Here is a 14,005-nt window from a genome sequence, read left to right as displayed (position 1 = left end):
AATAGAATAGAACAGAATAGAATAGAATAGAATAGAATAGAATAGAATAGAATAGAATAGAATAGAATAGGGACCAACTTAACAATAAAGTTAGTAATGGGGCCAGTAGTCAGTAAATATATATAGCCAGTATATGTGTGTATATATATATTATATATATATATACTATATATATATATATATATATATTATATATATAATATATATATATCTATATATATATATATATACTAGCAGTCAAAAGTTTGGACACATCTTCTCATTCAGTGGTTTTTATCTAATAATTTTCTGCATTGTAGATTAATACTGGAGACATCAAAATTAGTATACACATGGAATTATGTTGTAAACAAAAAAGTGCACATATATATGTATGCATATGTATGTACTTATATGCCCCATTTGTATGCCCCATCTATCTCCAATTATATAGTATATAAATAGTACATAATATTTAATTTGGTTTTAAAAACATATATATTATCCATATAAATACATACACACACACACACACACACACACACACACACACATATATAATCATATATCTATCTATCTATCTATCTATCTATCTATCTATCTATCTATCTATCTATCTATCGATAGATAGATAGATAGATAGATAGATAGATAGATAGATAGATAGATAGATAGATAGATAGATAGATAGATAGATAGATAGATTAAATATTTGGATCTAAGAAATACTAAGTTCCATTCATAAAAAGTGGGATTATTATTTTGAACTTTATATAGAATAGAATTGGGAAATTTGAATACAGAAAGAAAAAGAAAAAGAAGATATTCCTTTATAGAATAGAATAGAATAGAATAGAATAGAATAGAATAGAATAGAATAGAATAGAATAGAATAGAATAGAATAGAAGCAACAGTAATCATCTTAGCTGGTTACCCAGATACATTACATATTTGTACTGTCAGAGGTCAGCGTCCGGGTTTCATCTCGTTTATTTCTTTATTTAGCTTAGACCTCTAATTAGTGACAGGCACAGTTAACACAGTTATCTGTTCTTTTCATTATTTGTTAATTAGTTCTGCAATTAAACAAGCTGCAGCTGAAGCCAGCAGCACTTTTGTTCTGTACAACATTTCTTTTGTCCAAGCAAATAAGACTCTTTCTTTTGGAGAATAAGAGCATATTATCTTCCTAATTTGTGTGGCGCACGTATTTCTTGGTAGAAAAATAGAGCTAATTTATTTTTACATTGAACTTAAAGGCAAACTGTTTAAAACTGCATTCATCCGGTATGTTTACATCTCATTCATTCTGTCTATCAATAGTTTTATATGCATCTATAAAACACGTACCAAAGGTTTGATGAAGCTCTATAAAGTAAACTTTCAGATGGTTGTTAGGAACTTGTAGTTGGGCCCTCTAGCTGCTATTTTATGGTCTACAATGAACCTGTCAAGAAACTGCACTGCATTATTGTGCTCACTAGATGGTGCAGGTCTCAAAGAACAGTAAACCAGTGATGCAGTTCCACACATATCTTGAGTATTTAAGAGTTTTAAGAGTATAATCCTGCTGCAATATCAGTTTACATGTCACCCTGGTTCACTTTTTCACAGGATTAACTTTGTGTGGAAAACGTTTATTTTAAATTGTGTAAGTGAGAGAGCGATTTGTCTCAGTTACTTGTTGCTAAGTGGAATCTGCAGCAGCTGATAGGCCTTTTTATAGGCCCTGTAATGTGTGATAGGTAGCGTCTTTGTACCAGCGATTTGTAATACATCTCCTTGGTGACGGCTGAACAATGGAGGCAGGTTCAGACAGGGCTCACACAAAGTAAATTGGTGTGGCACGAACCCAGCTGGCAATCCCCTGTGGTGCCATACCACTGGTGAATAGACCCACATTTATCTTGGCAAGGCTCAGGACAAAAAGAGCTCGCATGGAGCCTCTGGATTCTTTTACCCAGGAGGACAGAAATGGCGTCCCGCAGCTCTGAGCTCATGTTTCTGCCTCTCTATGGCTCTCAGATTACATCACACACTTCACCCAGAGAGGTGGAAGATCTTTACTGTAGATACTTCATCTGCAGGAAAGCTGAACTCCTAATGAACCGTGATGACAACCTTGTTCAACTTCATGATCATTATTATGAGCCGCAGGAAGGAAACAGCAGTATTCTATTTAGGGATGTCCAATATTGGCTTTTTTGCCAAAAACTGATATTGTGCAACTCTCAATTTCCAATTCCGATATCAACTGATACTGATATCTGTGGGCTGTTTCACTAATTTTAGGTAACATCACATATCTCCTGTCGTGGAATTAACACATCATGTCTAATTTTATTGTGATGCCCCATTGGATGCATTCTCAAATGCAACAAGGCTTTCAGATGTAAACATTGTCTATGCAAAATAAGAAAACTACTTCAGCTTAAGTTATGGAAATAATGCCTTTTTAAAAAAAAATTGTCTCAAACAGTCCACACTCTCCGTCTCTCCCTCCCTCTATGAACAAATGCCGGTAAAATCCAGGAATATTCTATCAGTTTCCATGATAGGTAAAAAAAAACAAAACAAAAAAAACCAATAATGATTTTGACCGATATTCCATTTTTATGCTAATATTAGGCCGTAAATATCAGTGGGCCAATATTATTGAACATATCAATTCTGTTAGGTATTTCAAAACCTTTTCGGTCTTGGACTCTTATTTTTATTTCTTGAGTGCCCATCTATGATTTTCTGAAAGTAAAACACATAATGAAAGCCTCGGCATTCGGACACGTGACTAAAAAGAAATCACAAACTGGTTCAAACTATATTATTTATTACACATTTCTGCCAACGCTTACAGCAACACAAGACCTTGTCGGATGCGACACATTGCACATTACAGTGCTCTTACCGCTGCTTGCAGAAGAGCCTTACTAAAGTTACAGTAGCTCGAATACTCAGTAGAGGACCAGAATCACTACAACTCACGAGAAGCTGAACGAAAATCTCTCACACAGTTACACGGACACAAACACAGAGACCAACACTATTCAGGAGCTAAAGCATAGTTTGAGGATGAGCTGAACTGCGGCTGTTCGAGGACGTACTGTCGCTTCTCCACGCCACAGACCCAAGACTTAGGTCTTGGATTTCAGCAGTGTTAACTCCATCTTCTCTCCAGACGGGGCAGGCGACCTAGCGTGGCGTACATGTGTGGGGATTATTTATGAGCAATGAACACACCGAGACCCAAAGAGGAAGAATCCGCTCAGATGGGGTGCCTGAAGTTCTGGCCGGCAAAACGGGCCTTGTCGCCGAGCTCCTCCTCAATCCTGAAAGAAGAGATGACAGTTAAGGTAAAGGAAGTGACCTTTTATTAAAGAAACACTGTAGAATGTTCATGTACCTGGAGCAGACTCACCTGAGAAGCTGGTTGTACTTGGCCAGACGCTCAGATCGGCAAGGTGCACCTGTCTTGATCTGGAAAAGAAGTTCAAGGACACTTAAAACCAAGTCTATAAGGTAAAGGCATTTAAAATCTCAACATCAAAACCTAAACCAATCATAAAACCTTCAAAAAACTGCTTCACCTGTCCAGTGCAGAGGCCGACTACAAGGTCAGCGATGAAGGTGTCCTCCGTCTCTCCAGAACGATGGCTGACCATCACACCCCAGCCGTTGCTCTGAGCCATCTTGCAGCTAAAACAAAAGACACATGTAAGACCCGTTAGCAAGCTGATACTGTGTTTACTGCTTTGGATTTTGGCAACAAGCGCGACCGCTCTGCCGTGCCGTGGACACTCACGCCTGCAGGGACTCTGTGACCGAGCCGATCTGGTTGACTTTGAGCAGCAGGCAGTTGCAGGACTTCTCCGCCACACCCTTGGCAATGCGTTTGGGGTTGGTGACGGTGAGGTCATCGCCCACCACCTGGATGCTGGTGCTGGCTGTGAATTTGGTCCATGCCTCCCAGTCATCCTGGTCGAAGGGGTCCTCGATGGACACCACTGTTAGGACGGGAAGAGGAGAGAAAGCAATGTTATGACTGTTCATAAATCGAATACACAGATTCAGAAGCCAGTCAGTGATTTGTTTCATCCACAAGGGGACAGCAGAAACAAGCTTCTAAATGCTCCACTGCTGTATGCTAGCCAGCTAGCTGCTAACTTCAATAGCAGTGTACAGTGGGGTTGTTTAGAGCCTGAGGACTTGCTGCAACCAGCAACAATGAAAGCAAAACCCAGAAAATACTCAAAATATACATCTACAGCGCTATTTATATTTTTCTTGCATCATGAATGTTTTGTGTATTTAAAAGCAGAGCAATATAATTTTTTCTACATATACAAAAATCTGTATTTTTCTACTTACAGACAAATCTGTGCAATACTAGTACTTCTTGATCAGCATTTCTACTCATAAATGAATCTGTGTAATACCATTGACATGTCACATATTGTTATTCCCAAATTCAGAGGAATTTATAATTTCTATTTGCAGCTGTTACACTGTAAATTTCCCCACTGTGGAATTAATAAAGGTTCTATCTATCTATCTATGTAAGGACCAGTACTTAAGTAGATTTTTTTGTTTATTTTTATTTTCTACTAATATTTCTAAAATGTTTGCATCATTTCCTTTGCTGCTGTAACAAAGCACATTTCCCCACAGCGGGATTAATAAAGGCTTACTGTATCAAATATCTGTGTAGGCCCACATGCTGTTTGTACCTGCTCATGTACACTGAGAATGCACACAGCTGCAGCAACCCAGATGCAGAACTACAAACTTAACAGCATTTAAGATGAAGAAAAATGCACAAGACTGAGTCTGCCCTTCACGCTCTGCCTTTTTCTTACTATGCTAAATGATATGTCTATAATGCCTTGAAATCTTATGGAGCAGTCATTGCATAAAAGGGGGTATTCAGACAGTATGTGTAAAAACGCACCGGGGTAATCTTTGACAAAGCTCTTGTAGAGATCGGCCAGCTTGTCAGAGGAGATGTAGCGGCTTGGGTCATCAGGAGACTTGAAGTCCAGATCGTACTTGCCGCCCTTGTAGAACTCAGAGGCAGCCACATCCATGCCGATCACAATCTTGTCGGTGTAGCCGGCCTTGGCGATGGCATTCTTCAACAACTCCAGGGCTGAGAGAAACAAGACACGACAATAAGAATGTGGGCTGTTAAAGTCAAAACAATCTTTCTAACAAATGAGTCACCACTGAAAACTCTGCACCACTGGGGCATTTGCCATATCAGCACAGTGACCTGACACTGGAGTCAGACGTTGGCAGTTTATGCAGTTGAGGCCTTATTTTAGAAACCATATGTCAGCCCCAAGAGTGACATGATAAGTGAAGTACTTCCCTGGAGGATCTAAGAATGCACTGCTTTCAAGACACTCCCCTTGGACAGTCTATGTACACAGCAACAACTTCTGATTATCGCCCTGTAAATGTTTCCTAAAACATCAATTTACTCAACTGAACAGTGGTTACAGCTTCTTCTTCTTCTACTTTTCATACCTTCTTTGTTCTCCAGGATGTTGGGGGCGAAGCCACCCTCGTCTCCCACATTGGTAGCATCCTTGCCGTATTTCTCCTTGATGACATTCTTCAGGTTGTGGTAGACCTCAGCACCGATACGCATGGCCTCCTTGAAGGTGCTGGCTCCAACAGGCAGGATCATGAACTCCTGCATGGCCAGCTTGTTGCCTGCATGGGAGCCGCCGTTGATGACATTGAAAGCCTGAAAGGGAAACAGAAGGGATCAACTTTTAAGCCCAATGAAATCACGACAGACTGTAATGGCCCTTCTGGATCACATGTAAATAGCTAATGTCATTTAGATCCATCGACAGGAGATTTATGCTCACAGGCACTGGGAGAATGACTTCAGGGTTGCCAGCCAGGTCAGCGATGTGGCGGTAAAGGGGGACGCCCTTCTCTGCAGCACCAGCCTTGCACACAGCCAGAGAGACACCCAGGATGGCATTAGCACCAAACTTAGCTGGAGGAGGGAAGATACAAAGATTTACTATTAATGTTGCATCTTCAAACACAGAATATTTTGAGCCTCAGAGGACAAAATCAATAATGGCACTGAAATAATAAAGCTGTAACTGACTTTTCTGCTGTATTAACAAATATATTAAAATAATATCCTCCTTAACCTCTATTAAGGTTGAAAGCATTAAATAAAATAATGAGTTCAGTTGTTAATTTATTCACTACTCCCTACATACCACCAGCGTTTAAACACTCAAATAAAATGGCAGAAGATAAATACTTTTCAGCACAAATTTTAGACCCCAACGGTGTTATACGTATGCAAAACCATACTAGCTTGGACAACATCGCCATATGCTCAAAAAATCTACATATATTAAGATATAATACATCTTTAAGAAGTTTTACAGTTTACAGATAAACTGTAAAAATAGCCAGGCAGGAATTTTGTTTATGGAGACTTTCACAAAGTCAATATCTGACAAATCAGTACTCTGACTGAAAGACAGACAGAAAGCTGCGTAAATACTGTCATAAAACAGCAAAGTAGCATCTTACACTTGTTTTCTGTGCCATCCATGTCCAGCATCAGCTTGTCGATCTTCTCCTGCTCCAGAACACTCACATCCTGGATTAGAGAGAACACAAGAAATCGTATTTTACATTTGGAAATAAAAGGTTAGTTAGTTCAATTTAAAACTTGTTAACTCAGAAGAACACACGCCAATTATGTTAGCATAATCATAGCATGTCAGAATGATACCATTTTTAGATACTTTACATACGGTATATCTTTTTGCAAATGCAAAGGTCAAAAAACGCCGAGGTTAATGCAAAATTCTCACAGAAAGGAGTAACAATCAACATGCCAGCTTAATGTAAATATTGTTATTGCCATTGGTTTTGTAAGTGTACAGTTAGTCATTTAACATTTACTGCTGCCAATATCATTTGTGTCATTACTTCATTTTGAAATTCCAGCATGTAATCAGGATGAATTAAAGAAACTGATAAGTAAACTTCAGGATTTTTACATCAGCAGACAGTAATATTAGTCAAACAATAAATGGTCCTACCTTGCTAACCAGTGCAGGTGCAATAGTTTTATTGATATGATCAACTGCTTTTGAGACACCTGCAAAGGACAAGCAGACTATGACTGACCCAGAACGAAGAAGACCATGCAGAGCAGGCGACACAGATGACCACGAGTTCCAATTTTATGCCAATGTGTAAATAATTTATCATGAAATACAATTTAGCCATTGAGCATTTTTCCTCTTTGATGTTTTTTTCTTTTTTTACATCTGTGAACATCTGTTAGCGCCCGACAAGGTTAGTTTCCAAACTCATTCGTCATGCTCTTTTTGCATAGCAATATGTAATCCTGTTATTCCACACTTTATTTACCTGGTTACATAATGCAGGGGCCAAGAATTCATTTATATATTTAACTGCTCTTTTGACTCCTAACAGGATAAAGAGAGATGGAGGAATCGGAAATGAAGAAGTAAGAAATGTTGACAGACAGCAGAATGTGCAGTGGTGTTGAAATGACATTAAAGATTGCAAAAGCATGGAAGTAACCTACAAGTTTAGGGAGGGAATAAATGGCGATGCTTTACCTTTGCCCATGTAGCGTGTTTTGTCATTGTCACGGAGCTCCAGAGCCTCATAGATGCCTGTGGAAGCACCGCTGGGGACTGCAGCTCTGAAAAGACCTTGAAGACACAAAGGACATTAGTTACTTCCAAAGTGCTGTGTCATGTCCAAGAAATATAAGAGGGCTGAGTGCACTTTAATAAATGTTGTAATGTAATGTAATTTCACCAAATGAGCCATTAGCATGACAACCAACTTCCTGACTTTACAATTTGTGACTGCTATGTCGTACTGCAACAGCAAGGAATCTGCATGCAAGGACATGTTTGTTAGGACATCATGTACAAGAGGGGCTGCTGGTACACATGGAGCAACAGTGAGTGAAATGCACGAGGGAATTTCAGCCAATCAGCTGAGAGCAGCCCCTGCTACGGTCATGCTGTCCACTAGTTTTATGTGCAGACAGAGAAATACAGCATGTAGGGAGGAAACTGTACTGACTGTGCTGCAGAAGGCTGTGATGTAACAGGGGAAGACAGGTTGCCGACTGAGCATGTGCAGTGCATCCGTGGCAGGATGCCAAGCCACGCCCACACACAAGAGCATAGCCATTTTGGATTCACCCAAGAGAAGAGAGATTGGTGCCGAGATAAAAATCTATTCAGCTTGCTCGGTGGAGCGGCGGGGATGGTGCGAGTCTGAGGGGATTTAGGGCTCAAGACAAGAGGACACAGCCGCTGTCTGGGCTCTGAGTTCAGGCTCAACACATCATCTGCATCACCTGGGAGATGCTGGCAACCATCCATCAGGGCTTAAATCACACATTCTCTGCTTTATTAACATCTTCACTGACCAAACATGATCAAAAATTCATCAGAGGTACAGCTTTACTGACTTTACTAAGAAAGCTCTTCGAGAAATTTCATGTATCAGCAAATCTACAAGTAAATACAGTTAACTAAAATCCCTACTTTGTGCCAGTAGCCTACTGTTTAGATTATATAACTGGGACAGAGAGTGTAAATGTCTCTTGAGATTACCAGACCTACTGAAATTAGATATTCTACTACAAGCACAGTAGGTTTTATAATGTGTGTGAAGCTGGTTATGTAACATCAATATAACTCTGCAGTCGTGCTCTGGGTGCAGCACACTCGCTTTGGTCTGTGCTGATAATGATGTCAAAACATGTCTGGTGGACTTAAAAGGGGAATCTTGTCCAAAAAAAGAATAAAGATGCTATTTACAGTAAACTGGAGCACTTAGCAACCATTCAAAAACTGCTGAAAAGACGACAGATTTCCGGCCACTGTATTCCAGGCAGTGAAGCCGGTTTCACTCCCTTCCATGTCAGTGCTCATTCAGGTTGGTTCATTAACATTCTCGGGACATTTTACTGGGTTGAGCTATTCCTTTGTTTTAGTTCTCTGAACAGAAAACCTCCAAAAAGCTTCAAACACAGTCGGGCCATTAGTAAATTGAATAAATTGATCTCGACCTCTATGCACATGTGCAGGGTTTGGATGTTTTATCAGCGGCTTCATTATGTAAACTAGCACACAATTAGGCAAGCGAAGCAAACTGTGGATTTAATTTAGCAGACACATCCCTATTGCAAGAAATATCACAGATTCAAATGAACACATGGGTTTGCTAGAAGTCCCTACTGTATGTGCTGTCTGTGCTCATACAGGAACTGTTACAGTAACAGAGTGCTGTACAGGCAGTGTGATATTACAGGAGCTATTTTCACACTTTCATCATCTGATCTGGTCCACTCTGGGCCTGGAGCTGGCAACAGTGCAGGACAACTGAGCGGACACACTGACTTGACCACCATAGTTCACAACATGTCTAGTTGTTTTCTAGCTAACTAATTCCAAAGTAGTAATTAATAAAACTATTGTGTAAAACAGGGTGAGATAGATAGATAGATAGATAGATAGATAGATAGATAGATAGATAGATAGATAGATAGATAGATAGATAGATAGATAGATAGATAGATAGATAGATAGATAGATAGATAGATAGATAGATGCAGCACTACACAAAATTGGCATGTTTAAATTATGGATGATGTCAAATTACCTGCTAAACAATATATAAAGGTTGTTAGGAGGCCATTTGTGCTGTCATTGATTTCAAGCAAGTCAAGTCCAGTATCATAAATTTAAAAATGTTGCTCAAGGTGGCTTACAAGCTGTACAGCATACAATGTCCTCCTCTCCTTAAACCTTCAACTTGGATGAAGAAAAATTCCCCCAGAGAAGGCATTAATGTGGGGAAAAAGTGGAAGAAACTTCAAGAAGAGCAACTGAACCCTCATCCTGGATGCACAGCCATTTAAAAGATGGTGTGTGTGTCTACAGAAAAGCAGCAGTATTTGCCATACAGTACCTTTCTTGGTGTACAGGTCAACCTCCACGGTGGGGTTGCCACGGGAGTCAAAAATCTCACGAGCGTGGATCTTCAGGATGGACATGGTTCTGGATCTGCAGGTGGAACAACAAGGAACAGGTATTACTATAGACCGAGCAGTCAGGCCTCCACCCTCCCAACAACGTCACTCACTGAGTTAAAGCTTCAAGTCGACAGCTAATGCCAAAAAATTAAAATGCTCGGTGGCACACTCGCAATAAAACAAAGTAATCTAATCTAAAGATGGAGTTTGGAGGCACAGCAATAAATCCTCACATGGATTTGGTCATTAAACATATACATTAGCCGTCCACCATCTGAACCGACTGACATGGGCCGGCAAGGACGGCAGGGATATAACACAGAAAGGCGTGGCTTCTGCAGTGCAAAAGAAAAAATCTCTGTGAGTTCATTCAGTTTACTTAACACATCAGATTACAAAACCGCATTGCAAAACTGTGAAATCTACATACTCTTGATAGTACTATTGAAACGTCACAGTATGTAACAATGAGTTGCACAACACGTTTGGCTTCGTTTTGTTCGGTGATAAGGGTTGCAGGTGTGAGTAGTGGTCTAATCTCACTGAAGCCTCATTATCTCTCGAAATTTCAGCAGTGGAGGTCAGAGAGAGTTTTAAACCAGACTGTCTGGCCGTGACGCCTGCAGCCCTATTGATTTTCATTTGTTATATCCAACCTGCCCCGAATCCACGGCCTGCATACCCACTCTGACGCCCGACTGTAGAGCTCAGCTACTGTGCCGCTACAGCAGAACCAATGGAAAATCCACAGTCTCTCAAAAGCCAGTGTGGAAACTTGCCAGCGGCTGCAAACAGAACACACATACAGACCCAGTTCTTCGGCTAAAGTCGAAAGTTTTCTGGGGCTGGATGTCAAACTTGAACATCAATCAAAATGTGTCAGTAGCAGCAAGTAACGAAAGCTGTCAAGTAGGCAAATACAGCACTGCATGTCAAGACTGTAATTTTGCTGTACTGATCTGTGGTCACATATTTCCTCAATTAGCTGAGCTGTTGCCAAATTTATGGTGTTGTATCCAGATAAATTTGTTTATTTATGGGGTTTTTTGCCATCTTGTCTTTATTAGATCAGTATAGAATCTTCACAATACTGGTACAAAAATACCAACAACATAAGCCAAAATATAATATACTATGTATATATATATATATATATATATATATATATATATATATATATAGCTGGGATAAAATGATGAGTCACTTGCAACCATTTTTGTAGTCCATTAATCATGTGAGTCATTTCCAAAGCAAAAATCCATTCATTCATTCCCAACTTCCAGCAATTGTAAGTACAAACATCCTCATGCAATATTTTACCTTTTGTGATCATTATCTGAATGACTTTGCATTTCTAATAGCTGGCCACACAGAAAATATGTTCAGAAAAGACTGTAGAAAACTGTGATGCATACATTTTTACTATTTTCGGACCAAAAGATTAACCTATTCATAGAGAAAGTACTCCGCAGATTAACAGATATTATAATCCTGTCATGGATGTCACACCTTTAATCTCTTTTTAGGTTATTTTTGTGTGGTGCCAGATCATTGGGAACACTGGAGAGCAAGCTAGCAGGACAAAATGGCACCCACAGATAAATAAATTATGAAGGATGGACATTTGATACGTTTGGTAATGAGTTTAAAACCTACGTTTGGGGGTAAAAGGGAAACCAGCAAGCCATTAAAATGCACTAAGGATGAATTTAATAAACATGCATAGACACAACAGCTTTAAAACTGCACCAGTAAACTTACAATGTACCAATTTAGTGTCTTGATAACAGTATGTTAATCTAATGGGGGGTTTCTGGCTGAAAAAATGACAATGTGAGAAAAAGGAAACGTGTAAAGTCTTCATACACAGTAATTTTCCTTCCACCAGTGGACACACCTCCCTGTCTGCTGCAAGCAACTGGTAGCTCTGCACTGTCTGAGCCAGCATGAGCAGGCTGAGACAGTATCTGGCATGCAAATATGTCGTTTTTAAAAATACGAATGTAAAGAAAACGGGAACCTAACAGTGGACAAATAGGAAAAGTCTGTTTGCAGGAAGTTGGACTTGCAACTTGACGCCCTATTCCCACACTCAGTGCAGCTCTAAATGGACAGACTCGTCGCCAGCTGCCGGCCTGGTTTAAAAATAGACGGTGGGCTACAAACTACACCATCCTGGAAGCCGCTAAGCCAGAAGAAGTAGTTCCATTTAAGTAAAAAAAATGAATTAAACTATCAAAGTAGCAGCTGACACACGACTTTGAAGAGGTCGTCGAGGATGAAGACCACCGTGTACGCAACTATAAAGTAGTTTATATGAACACACGCATTCCCAGGGGAAATAAATTGGATTTTAACATGTATTTTACTGTCTAAAATGTGAAAATAAAGAGCAGAGAGCGTTACCTTCGGGCCTGACTGTGTGCAGGGGGGGACGCCGCTGTGTCTGTCTCGTGCGGGGAAGGCAGAGAAGGCGCTCGTGACGCTCCGGGCTCGATGATAAGTGACGGAATCAGGAAGTAACGGAGCCACGGAGCGACGCGATTGGCCGAGAGCGGCTCACGAGGCAGGAGGAGTGCGAGGCGAGCGAGGAGGGATGCACGTTCACGAGCATCCCGTAAAATGAGGAAGATGATGAGAGCAGCATCACCTTTAATAAAACATAATATTAATATTCACAAACGGACATAAGGGAGGCTGGTAAATGTTGGGGGGAATTGTGGGAAATGTATTTTTTTATTTATGTGTTTATTTTAAATTTGAGGATGAAAGAGGCAGAATGCGGACAGATGACGCAGAGGTGAGTACGTGCAAGGAAGCAGGCAGGGATCCCTGATGCAGTGTTCCGTTCGTAGTCACATGTTATTTCACGTTTCTTGGCATCGACTCTCTTTTCCCCCCTACATCACGAATTGCGTGAAATGAATGGCAACACGGCGGTGAATGCTTTTCAGAGATGAAACCCACACTATGAATCACTGGAAAAATGGCTGAGAGAAAATATGAAACAGCATTTCAGTGCTAAATGTCTCAAAACTTGCACTTTCAGCCAAATGTATTCCAGGTTTAGCCCTAATTTAGAAGTGCTTATCCTGGAAAAACACCTTATTTTACTCATGGATATTTGCTTAGTGTTATTATTTAGGTATATTGTACAAGAGAAGAGAAAACATCCTTGTGCAATACCATTTAAATGTGTCTTGCATCACCTCTCATTTGTTGGGTCATTATATAATTGAGGGACTTTTGATGCAGTGGATGCATAGTCCTGACAGTGAAGCACAGCAGTAGGAGTGTGATGAGTGTAAAAGGTGTTGGGGAGATGACATGTATAGATGGAGCCATGACTGTTTGTGGATATACAAAAATACTGATGACTCACAGTCTGAAGCACTTGGCAGAGGAGGAATATTCCAGCAAGATAAAGTCCAAAGCACACAGCCAAAACCATGCAAAGGTTTCTAAAGAAGAAAAAAGTGAAAACTAGGATGTGGTCAAGGATGTCACCTGATTTGAATCAAACAGGATACCTTTGAGGTATAAAGTAAATCTATTGTGCTAGTTTTTAATTTTACATAAACACACATACATCCTATTGTTCAACATAGAAGTAATTTAAATATTGAGAGGTGTCAGTTTCATAGGAAAGCTTCATTGTTTATGTTCTGACTTGTAAATGTATTTTTATCTTTTATCTATGAAGCAGAAATGACTCCAGTAGTAACCCTTTTTTATATATATGCCATCAAATGAAAGCACAATTTGTGTTTCCACCGGAGCCCTTTTTTTTCATTGTACTTTAACTGCATTTATTTTACTACAAAGCTACTTTAGGCTTTTTTTATTTGTTGTTGACATCGGTTCCACTGGTGACACACGTCAGTAAATCAATCAGTTTCAACTAGAATCCTTTTCATACAAAATTGTGCTATTTAGGGGGTAAAATATACTGT

The 14,005-nt window shown here is 39.8% G+C and overlaps 1 protein-coding gene across 3 annotated transcripts; it reads right to left on the bottom strand.

The window, feature by feature from the left end:
- Positions 1-2,790: 2,790 nt before the first annotated feature.
- On the bottom strand, positions 2,791-12,603 carry eno1a (enolase 1a, (alpha)). 3 transcript variants are annotated; one of them, XM_023272568.2, is made up of 12 exons: positions 12,459-12,603; positions 9,989-10,083; positions 7,612-7,707; positions 7,397-7,455; positions 6,545-6,614; positions 5,854-5,987; positions 5,504-5,726; positions 4,926-5,123; positions 3,780-3,981; positions 3,565-3,673; positions 3,396-3,454; positions 2,791-3,306 (listed from the first exon to the last, which is right to left on the bottom strand). In XM_023272568.2, exons 2-12 carry the CDS (start codon positions 10,071-10,073, stop codon positions 3,243-3,245), a joined length of 1,299 nt encoding a protein of 432 aa, XP_023128336.1. In that variant the 5' UTR covers positions 10,074-10,083; positions 12,459-12,603; the 3' UTR covers positions 2,791-3,242. The 3 variants fall into 3 exon arrangements, with proteins under 3 accessions (XP_023128336.1, XP_054868951.1, XP_023128338.1); XM_055012976.1 differs by lacking the exon at positions 12,459-12,603 and adding an exon at positions 10,163-10,291; XM_023272570.3 differs by lacking the exons at positions 7,397-7,455; positions 12,459-12,603 and adding an exon at positions 7,063-7,121.
- Positions 12,604-14,005: the final 1,402 nt, after the last annotated feature.

This window comes from Amphiprion ocellaris, chromosome 8 (genome assembly GCF_022539595.1).
Source record: "Amphiprion ocellaris isolate individual 3 ecotype Okinawa chromosome 8, ASM2253959v1, whole genome shotgun sequence".
Taxonomy (NCBI): domain Eukaryota; kingdom Metazoa; phylum Chordata; class Actinopteri; family Pomacentridae; genus Amphiprion; species Amphiprion ocellaris.
The sequence above is the reverse complement of the archived record's forward strand: the minus strand, read 5'-3'. Positions and strand labels throughout refer to the sequence as shown.